General features: G+C 46.0%; 1 protein-coding gene and 1 pseudogene across 1 annotated transcript; both read right to left on the reverse strand.

Moving 5' to 3' along the window:
• Nucleotides 1-3983: 3983 nt before the first annotated feature.
• On the reverse strand, nt 3984-5111 carry LOC125516561 (annotated as a pseudogene).
• A 2398-nt stretch (nt 5112-7509) lies between these two features.
• Nucleotides 7510-9193, reverse strand: LOC125514565 (calponin homology domain-containing protein DDB_G0272472). The gene has a single exon (XM_048679903.1). The coding sequence runs from the start codon at nt 9097-9099 to the stop codon at nt 8452-8454; it is 648 nt and encodes a 215-aa protein (XP_048535860.1). The 5' UTR covers nt 9100-9193; the 3' UTR covers nt 7510-8451.
• Nucleotides 9194-10203: the final 1010 nt, after the last annotated feature.

Raw genomic sequence — 10203 nt, forward strand, 5'->3', positions numbered from 1 at the left:
TGAGAAAACACAGGGAACAATGTTTTTTTCCTTTTAAAAAATTCCAAATTTCAGGTTGGTTGAAGACTTGAAGTCTTTCCTATTCTAGTCCAAAGGTTCTTTCTTTTTTTCATTCATGAAAACAGGAAATGTTTTTCTTCTCTTTACAAAAAATCAAATTTCAAGTTGGTTGAAGACTTCCTATTTTTAGTCCAAAAAAGAGGGTCTTCCTATTTTTCTTTCGCATTGCAGTGTGAAAGCACTGGAATTTCCTCGAGTGCACTTATCAGCGAAGTGCTTAGGATTTTCTTTGTACAAAATGTGCCATGTGAGGTTGAACTATCGATGTTAGAGGTCAGCACAGAAGGGCTCGAACCGGATGTGCAAGAGGTTGTCGACGGAGCAGTGGGCCATGGTGGAGAAGGACGACCTCACTGTACAAGTCAATGGCGCCGGCACTATGGAGAAGGAGGAGATCATGACCGCAAGAGCAGATCAGGGGAAAATAAGAGAAAATTCACAGCCTATGTGGCAATGTACAATCATCACTAAAATGGGAAAATGAATGGGGTGATTTGTGCCACAATTTTGCTTAATTTGCGTTAAAATGTGGGAAAAACTGTTAAATGGGTTAATTTCTATCACAAACATGAAACTAAAGGTAAAAATAAAATTCACTCTTTTCTACTATGTTAAAATATCTACGGCGGACCCCTAAAACGGACATGATATTTGTCCGTAGACCGATTCAGATGGTTTCAGAACATGGGGATAGGAGTCAGTTATCCAACTTATATCTCAAATGTCCGTTTCTATTAACTTAATAGGAAAAAGAAAATAGTTTAGCAACTTTCCACCGTGGCTAGCAACCTTCTGCCAAAGCACTTGGCAACCTTCAACCAAAGCACTAAACCATCTGCCATTGAAGCACAAAAAGTTTTAGCAACCTTCCGCCAAAGCTAGTAATATTTGGCTAGCAACCACCTTGAAGCATTTGAAGCTTCAAATAGTTTAGCACCTACCGCCAAAGTTAGTGCTGGTGACCGTGTGCTTAATGACTTCCGTTAAACATGCTCACAACCGGCAGCAGCATTTGGCCAAACGCAAACTAATCATCTTCCGGACAAAGAGGAGAGAGAGGTACCGGGTGGCTTTTGATTGGCCAGGCCAATGTCCAGACTCCCGCAAAGCCTTCCTTATTTGCTTTTGGTTTGCGGGATTTCGAACAGATGGACCGGTTCGCGGGTAGACGTGTGACGACGTTGGATGGCAAAGTGCGTATGGAAAGCTCAGTTCAGACATTTGCGAACGATCTGGGAGTCCGATTTGGAGATGCTCTAAAGCCGTTCTCACTTTCAACATGAAACATGGCTTGTCAATATAGTATTTTTAGTCTTTTATACCTTCACCATAGCTACAAAATCTTGCATGGCAAACATCTCCTCCCATGTAAGAGCATCTACAGTCGGGCGCCTCAAAGCCCCCTCAAACGATCGGACGGACGGCCCGGTCACTGGACGGTAAAAAAACCCGATCCGGATGGGCGCCACAAACGCCTGGGCTGACCGGCAACCCTCGTACCCAGCTCAAATCTGGGGCAGATATGGGGAAGCCCAGGTGCGTCCGCCACGTCGAACTAACATGAGCCCCACAAGAAAACACTTCGAGATCCCGACGATCCGGAGCTCGTCTTCTTTGACGGACCGATGATGTCGCTTGTTAGCGCTCTGGCGCGCCGCGCAAGGCCCCTAGCCCAGCTATTTAAGGCGGACGCCGGCACCGAAACCCTACCTATCCACATTTCCTCTCCTCCCTTTTACCGCTTCTACTTTCCAATCGCCGTCCACGTCCACATTTCACTGCCCCTCCGCCACCACAATCAAGTGTCCATGCCACACGCTGACGAGTTAGGAGCTACCCTTATCTAATGCCGAAGCACCGACCACAACCCCATGAGCAGATCCAGGCAACACGCGAAGCCCGAACCGCTGTGTGGCTACCTCCGGACACGGTGGATCCGAAGAAGGAGGAGGAGGATGAGGATGACGTAGAGTAGGAGGAGGACGCGGGCGACGCCTGATCTATTTGCGGAGCAACATGCAATCCTCGATTCCCTTCAGTCGGAGGCGAAGGCGAAGGCCAACCGCCGTATCCACCAGGCGGAGCAGGAAGCGGGCGTCAATGACACACTTTCCTATATGGATGAGTAGGAGGGGAACCGGAGCCCTCCTACGCGCCCATAACTCGGCGCCCGACACGGAGATTGTGGCATCTCCGATGACGAAGCATAGTTAGGCTAGTGTGATTTGCATAGTACATAGGATTTATTGTGCGTGCTTTGTATGGATCTAAAGGATGAAATATGAGGTACTCAGATGCAGGGGAGAAAGTATGAGGTGTGACCGATTACTGCGTGCGGACGCGTCCGGTCGCGCCCACGAGTGTTGAGGGGTTAGATTTGGTGTCACGGTTGTAGATGCTCAAACCTCCAAACCGTTCTAGAGCTTTTTCTCCATGTATGCATTCCTATATACAACAAAAGAATAAAAGAGAGGAGAGTACTGCTATAAATTGCTCGTTCTATGCTTCTATTCCTGGCTCTCCTCTCTAGATATCCATGCATACCGCAAGAATGCGGACGTTGTCCTGCCAAGAATGCAACTAAATGCACACCAAGAGGTCGCTTCGTTTTCTTGCATGATGCATTGTTTTCCTCTTAATATATTATAGAAGTGTATGCTCTGGTCAATACAACCCAAATACCGATCTGATGAAAAAGACTAGGCAATACATTTATACGTCAACATATATAAAACAAAGCGGCATAAATTTCAAGTGTATTATTTTTGTTTGTGGCACGATGAAGATGTATTCTAGAGGACCAGCGAAGTGTTTCCAATGTGCCATTAAATTTCTTTCAAGGAAACAATTTTTTTCTCTAGCAGAATTATTTATCACTGAAACTACATTGGTTTAAAACAAAAGCAACTATTCCTTCCAAAAAAACTATAATATGATGCTTCGTTGTGATGATGGTCGTGCTTCTTTCTCATTGTGAGCATCGTCACGTGGTGAGTGACATCAATAAGAAGTTGCATGGACGGAGCCAGGCTGTAACAACGATGCGCCATTAGCCAAGGTCCTCGTTGACAACAAAGTAGAACAGCTGAGGATGCGAGGCATGGTTTCATGGAGCCAGATCCGTGAGCTCCCGTTGCTTGATGATCCTCCCTGATGCATGTTGAGCATACATGTTAAGATTGCATCACGTCCATCTACTAAGGGGACGACATCCCGACGTGGCGGATCATGGAGTATACCCTTTTGTGACTTGTAACTAATAGATTTTATTGACCAAATCAGTGGTCAATTATTTTGATGAAACACATGCGAGACTTATAAGATGTGTATATCTATGTGATATATAATTTATGCAGCTCACTAGTAGGAACCGCCTAAACAACTCAAGTATTCCAATCGGTTCTTCAACCGAATAGTCTAAACCCCCGAGATAGATGTTATTGGAGACTGTGTAGAAACCGGCCATGGTATTATGAGTATTAGCGACCGTTGGCTAGATATGGTAAGTGAGACCGCCCAGAAGCTGTGTAGCAAACCGCCTCTAAAGCCGTGTTCTCTCTACTAGTGCTTCATCCTTAGAATTTGTCACTTAAGTTTGCATGAGTGCTTAATGTACAAAGAAAGGCAAAGTATAATAATATAATGTTGTATAATAGGATGAGGAAAATAGAATAGGATTAACTATGATGAGTTTGTCTTTAGCCATGGAGTGCAAGCACAAAGAAAAATAAATATGTCAATCAGGTACTCCTTCCGTTTCAATAGACCTGGCCAAACTTAAAAATGTTTGACTTAGGGCGTATCTATAACTTCAAGAATTTTGGAAGAGAGGGAATAGGAAAGGAAAACCAAAGTTATGATATATGATTCATATGAATGTGTTGAAATAGACTTCTCCCAATCTCTTCTCAAAGATTGCAGTGTCACTTCTTGCATATCACGGCCGGTGGCGAAGTAATTACAGCCTGTTGATTCAGTTTGTCAATGACTTCATCGAGAATATCACACACGACAAGTGGGTGGTTCTTCTTCAATTGCTCAAATCCCTCGGTTCTTTTTATGTCTCGCAGCCTCTCAAAGTCTCTTGCCATATACTTGAGACAGCAACCCTTGAGCCGTTGACAATTGTACCGCTCAGCCAGATCCAAAGTGAAGCCCACCGTCTTGACATCCAGCTCCTTGCCCAGCTTGCTCTCGCACATCAGTTTCAGTCTTTCTACCGCATATCGATCAGCTGCGACGAGCAAATGCCGCGCCATGTTTGTCGCCTCTTCCGTGGTCTCCTCCATGAATGCCGGCAGGGAGTCCTTGTACATGTAGTGCAGCAGGGCCTCGAAAACCTTATCATCCATACCCTCGATGCAGATGCTGCTCTGCCTGCTTTCCATCATGGAGCCGCATAGTTGTGCGCGGAAGACCGGTGACCGCGCACTCAACACACACGCATGCACCTTGAAACTCTTGGACGAACCGATCTTGACAGTGAGGTCTGCCTTGAGCCCCCTCTTTAGAAGATCGCCGAGATCTATGCTCAAGCTGGAGGGCGGCACGGTGATGTTACCGTTATCTTCGTCCTCGCAGATGACTTTGTAGACTTCAACGGTGCACTTGATCACCAGGCAGTCATCCTTGAGGCACCCAGACGCGGCCAAATCGGCTTTGCTCACAAAGCTGCTGGCGCCCAAACCCTTACCGCCGAACAAGAACTTACATGATGTTTTGCAAAACATAAATCTGTTGGTCGATGGCGATTCAGGATCCTGGAGGCAGAAGGAGTAGGACGCCCTGACCTCACCCTCGTCGGGGCTCATCAGCTTGAGGTACACAGACGTGAACCGCTCATCAACCCTCGAGGCGCGGCCGTTTGGGTAGTATAGACGATAGCCCAGTCGTGGCAGCCGGCGCGGAAAGTCTCGGACGTGAGGATGGTGTTGCTTCCTGTGACCCCGGGAGTGGCCGACGACCTTGAACAGATGCTCGCCGGTGTGGACGACCACCGTTGACGAGGTCTTGCTGGTTATCGTGGTGGCCTCCGCCGCCGATGCCGGCATGATCGAGAGCTTCCCAGAAAAAGAAATCGAGAAGGATATCGATCTCCACTTTTTTCTTTTGTACTTATATTGTAGGGAATCGATATCCATAGATCTTGGAGGTTTTGTACTAGGCCTGGGATACAAGTACAACAGCCCAACACGGCCGAGGTAGGTCCCAGGCAGAAAGGGCCCAGTCAGCGTGTCGACCTAGCCACGCACGTACGGACTCATCATCTCGCATCGCACGACGCACGGAGCTACTTATTTATACTCTTTTCTTAATTTTCTCACGTAATTTTAGTTTGTGTAAGCATATGTATGATTAAATATGTGGAAAACTGCTACAACCACTAACCACACCGGAACTTATTATGCGTCCATGTAGATCAGTGTATGCAAAAGAAAATTGAATTGAAATTAAAACTGAAGACAAAAGATCTTTTTCAACGGTTTTCTGTAGTTATGGGAGGCACAAATAAAGCAAGCAATTGATTTGGTACTTTTTATATCCACGTACTATTCTTTGTACTTTGATATATTTATTTATTTTGCCAGATCGTTAAGCATTGAGTTAAAATTCTTGATTTATTGAGCAATTAATTTTCTTTTGCGGGAATTAAACTTTGTTTTACCCTGCGGAAAAATTTAAACTCTGTTTTGTATGTTTTTGTATGGGGTATATTTTTTGAAATGTTATGATGTATTTCTTGGATAGTTATAGTGCTAAAGTTTTTTCATTTTGCTGAGAAAAAATTGGTCCAGGGTTTGCTTAAATCTTGACTCCGCCACTGCATATATGCATTGTTGGGTTATCAAGGTACATGCATGTAGAAACAACCAGCCTCTTGTTCGTCGTCTCGGTCGCCAGCGAGCTAGCCATCCTCTCCAACTTGTCCAGCTTGCCGTCCTGGTGGCATTTCCGGTCTCCAGATTATGCATACTGGATACATGGATTTCGCATCTTCATCTTGGGTCAGCCTGATTTACCCAATGGGTCAGCGAGGCCATAATTTTTTTTATGAAATCGGCGGACCCATGGCCTCACATAGCCACGAGGCCAGGTCTGGGTCGGCCCATTCCCATCTTGGCGCACGCCCACAGGATCACTTCAACATCATCCGTGCATGGTAAATTCCAGGACAACACCGTTAATTGTCTTGCGCTATACCACGAGTGAACTAGGACGAACTGATGTCTACTTTGAATGCTCGTGTAATCGCTACACATTACAAATTTTGAGCGAAAAACTAATTAGTTGTTCATATGTTGTAATGAGAACATAAATATTGTAGTGGTTCAATAACAAGCATGTCAAATATACCTTTAGAATCCTTGTACACATCAAACATCATTGTCGACCCTTTTTTATTGTTATAAATCACTCTTCTTTTTCTTGCTCCTCCCTCCTCCACCCCTATATTTGCCTCCCCAATCGAAGCTCGGCAGCACCATCAATGGCACATCCAGCTCACAATCCCCTAGCCAACCGGCACCCACACTTCGAATTTGAAAGACATAACAATGCAGTTTTGTTAGAACCTCTATGGTACTCATGCTTCCCAGGATCTCTACCATACCGCACATCTTTTGTAAGAACGACCAAAAACATCAAACAGATCATCCATACAGCCACAACAACTACTGTGAAAGTAAACCAAATTTCATTATGCTTTCTGGTAATCATTCCATCAGTGGCATTGCTAGGCCCTCCTCGAGGAAGCTACTTGCTTCTCCAATTTCAGAAAAACAATACAGTGAGCAAATGGCATGCTCTCTATTTCACATAATGTCATGCCGAAATGCAACAATATGATCTAATAACTCAATCAAGCAGGTAGCCATGCCCTGCGTCCATCATCGATTGACCACTCCCTCACATAGTTGTTTCACTTGGAGATACCACCAATTGTTGATGCACTGTTCCATTACCTTCTTTCCACCAAGAAATAAGCATATCCATATTAGCAACAGCCTAAATCAAAGTTATGGACTCTTAGCTAAATGTACCATCGACTTGTGATGGATCCAATGGTTGTATTGGAAAAGTTGAAATTAAAGAAACTTCTCTCTCTCTTATAAAGTGTTAGGATTAATTGTAATTAACATACACCATTGCCATTATCATCACCCCAAGCTGTTCAAGATGTGCTTCTGAAGAGCACGATAAAGTGAAATATTAGCATATGCAGTAAAGTATTATTTGCCGTATGCATTGCTGACATTGCTTCTAAAGAGCATAATAAAGCTCAGATACGAAACCAACATAAACCAGTTTATGACTGGAATGCATATATTGGCCATAAAATTTCAATACCTATTAACAATTTTGAGGTGAGGAAAGCAACCAGGTATTGAAATATAGCAATTGTCATTATTCTACTGGCAACCAGTGGAACTAAATTAGCAAGCAAGAAAATAAGCCAGAAAGCATTCCCTGCATAGAGAATACATCATAATAAGTCAGAGTAAATAACCCTGGTGTAATTCATGATACAAGCCAATTAAAAAGAGAAAACCCAATGTATATAATCACAAATAGAATATTCACAATAGCATAGGGGAGAACCTCTAATGGGGTTCATTAAGAAGAAAATGGCAGCACTAGCTACATATATTCAGGCACATCCAACTTACTTGGAATTGATGAAAATAAGATATGTTAAGAACTCAGACGACTTTCGGTTTGCAATGAGGAAAACATCTTGTCCTACATATGCCAGGACAACGGAAGTAAGAACAAGAAGAACCAAGGAAATTGCTTCACACACGACAGTCTCCGGACGACCTACAAACGATGCTCCCTCCCCAACAGCGCTCTTGCGAGCATGCTCGCTGTTGGCATTGCGACGGCGTCGATGTGCAGGCGTCGTGTGTATAGCAGCGCCGAAGAACCAATGCAACAAGTAAAACATCTTAGTCTAGAGAGAGAAGCCGAGGAAGCACTAAGCTGCTGTGGCCTCAATGATGGGTTAGCTGTTGATCATCTAGCGTTTGAATTACAACAAGTTATCTACAATATTTGGTCTCAGACCCGCACGCCGCTGGCACAGCGAGTGGCAAAGATTGAAATCCCAAGAATTTCGGTGTTCTAAACAAGACTGAAATAAAAAGCATGCATCTGCCTGTAGACATTTACAGTTCGTTTCATCAGTAGTAGGGGTGCAAGCGGCAGCCCGCTTCGTCCCACGAAACTCATCCATTAGCTCAAAATTTGCTCAGCATTTGCCTAGAACCAACACTACATTGTACTACTATGTTATGGTCCGCTAGCCCGCGACGCTTGCATCCTTAATCCGTAGCGATTGAGCTAGCTAATGAAGGCCGTTTAGCTTGGAGTACCACATACAGTACTACGTAGTCAGTTTTGTGCCCCCTTTTGATCCCTAACCTGTGACGACGCGAAGGCTTTCTGGAGCTGCTGCCGAAGCAGTGCTCTGAACTGGCGGGCTTGAGCCAGGGTCTCATCCAGCTTCGCCTTCTTGGCCATGAGGTCGGCCTTCCTGGCTTCCGCAGCCCCGATCCCGGCGTCGTCCGAGCGCAACCCGCCGCTCTGCAGCTCCTGCAGGGCCGCCTGCAGTTGAGACACAGAGGCCTTGAGCCTCTGCACTTCCTGACGAGCTCCCGCCTCGAACTGCTGCGACATTGCCCGGAACTCCTCCATCTCCTTCCTCTTGGACTCGTAGAAGCGGTCCCACTCCTCCGCCTTCCGCTGCGCCTCCTCGATCTCGCCGTTGGTCGAGCTGATGTCGCGGGCGACGGCGAGGCGGCGCGCGTTGGCGGCGTCGATGCCGGCGCGGGCGGCGAGGGCGCGGGAGGCGAGGTCCGCGGCGCGGCGCTCGAGGAGGAGGCGGCGCCGCTCGAGGCGGCGGGCGGCGGCGGCCTTGGCGGCGAGGAGGCGGGTCTTGGCGGCCAGGATCTCCTTCTCGGCTTGGAGACGGGTCATGCAGTGGTTGCGCGCGTCCTCCATCTTCCGGACGCGCTCCTCGAAAGCGGACGACAGCTCCATCGCGCAGCCGGCGCGGCGGCCGCCGCCGGCGAGCCCGAGTTGGTGCGGGAGGTGAGATTCGCTACAGGGGAAGGGCCAAGCGGTTCAGGAAGAGGTCTCCATCACGAAGTCACTCACGCCGCGCCTTGGCCTCCAATACCAGCCGCTCATTCTACATCCAACGTTCAGGATTCACACGAGCACTTAATATTCAGTGTACAATCTGTAGCATATCACTGAAATTTTGAAAACACTGAAAATATGAACGAAATAACATTGAAATTCGTAAGCATTTGGCATTCATACAACTCAATAGTATTACACCGAAATTTTCAAGCACTTGACATTGACAGTGTAAATTGTAAAGCATATCATTCGAACTCTTCTTCTTCTTTCATGGCATATCATTGGAACTCTTCTTTTTTTTTCATGATATATCATTCGAATTCTGTGGCAACAAGCACTGCCAATGAGCAATCATCCAATTATGTTACGTAATAGGCCATTTCATTCAAACACTTAGTCCGCAAAATACTATAGTTAGCCCCTAAATACCGCAAAAACATATAGTTTTCTTAAAAAAAACTATAGTTAACGCCCGAAGTGCCATGTAACCAGGCTCCCCCGCTAGAGTTCCTCCCCAGCTCCACCCATGTCGCCGCCGGCTGTCCCAGCCCCTCTAGGGCCCCGCCCGCCGGTCACGCGCGCCAGGTCCCGCCCCCGCCCTTGCGCCGCCTCCCCAAGAGGTGGTCGGGATGGGGCGCGTCCCTCCCCTAGGCCCAAAGATGATGAAGTGTTATGTACTCGACGTTTGCATGACACCACTAGAGGAATAACAACACAACATATCATCAAAACATTAAATGGTATTCAACTTCACATGATTACTAGCAACAGGACTTCACACATGTCCTCGAGAACTAATGGATCTACTCAGAAGACATCATATGGATCATGATTAGTGGGTATAAATATTTGATAAACAATCTTCACATAAATATTTTTCATCAATAAATATCATATGCATCAATACAAGATGTAATCAACACATGCAAGTACTCCTAGTAAAATGTCAATGGGAGGTCTAATACAATGATTGAACAAAAGGGATGAACTAGGGGAGAT

Source organism: Triticum urartu, chromosome 6 (genome assembly GCF_003073215.2).
Source record: "Triticum urartu cultivar G1812 chromosome 6, Tu2.1, whole genome shotgun sequence".
Lineage (NCBI taxonomy): Eukaryota > Viridiplantae > Streptophyta > Magnoliopsida > Poales > Poaceae > Triticum > Triticum urartu.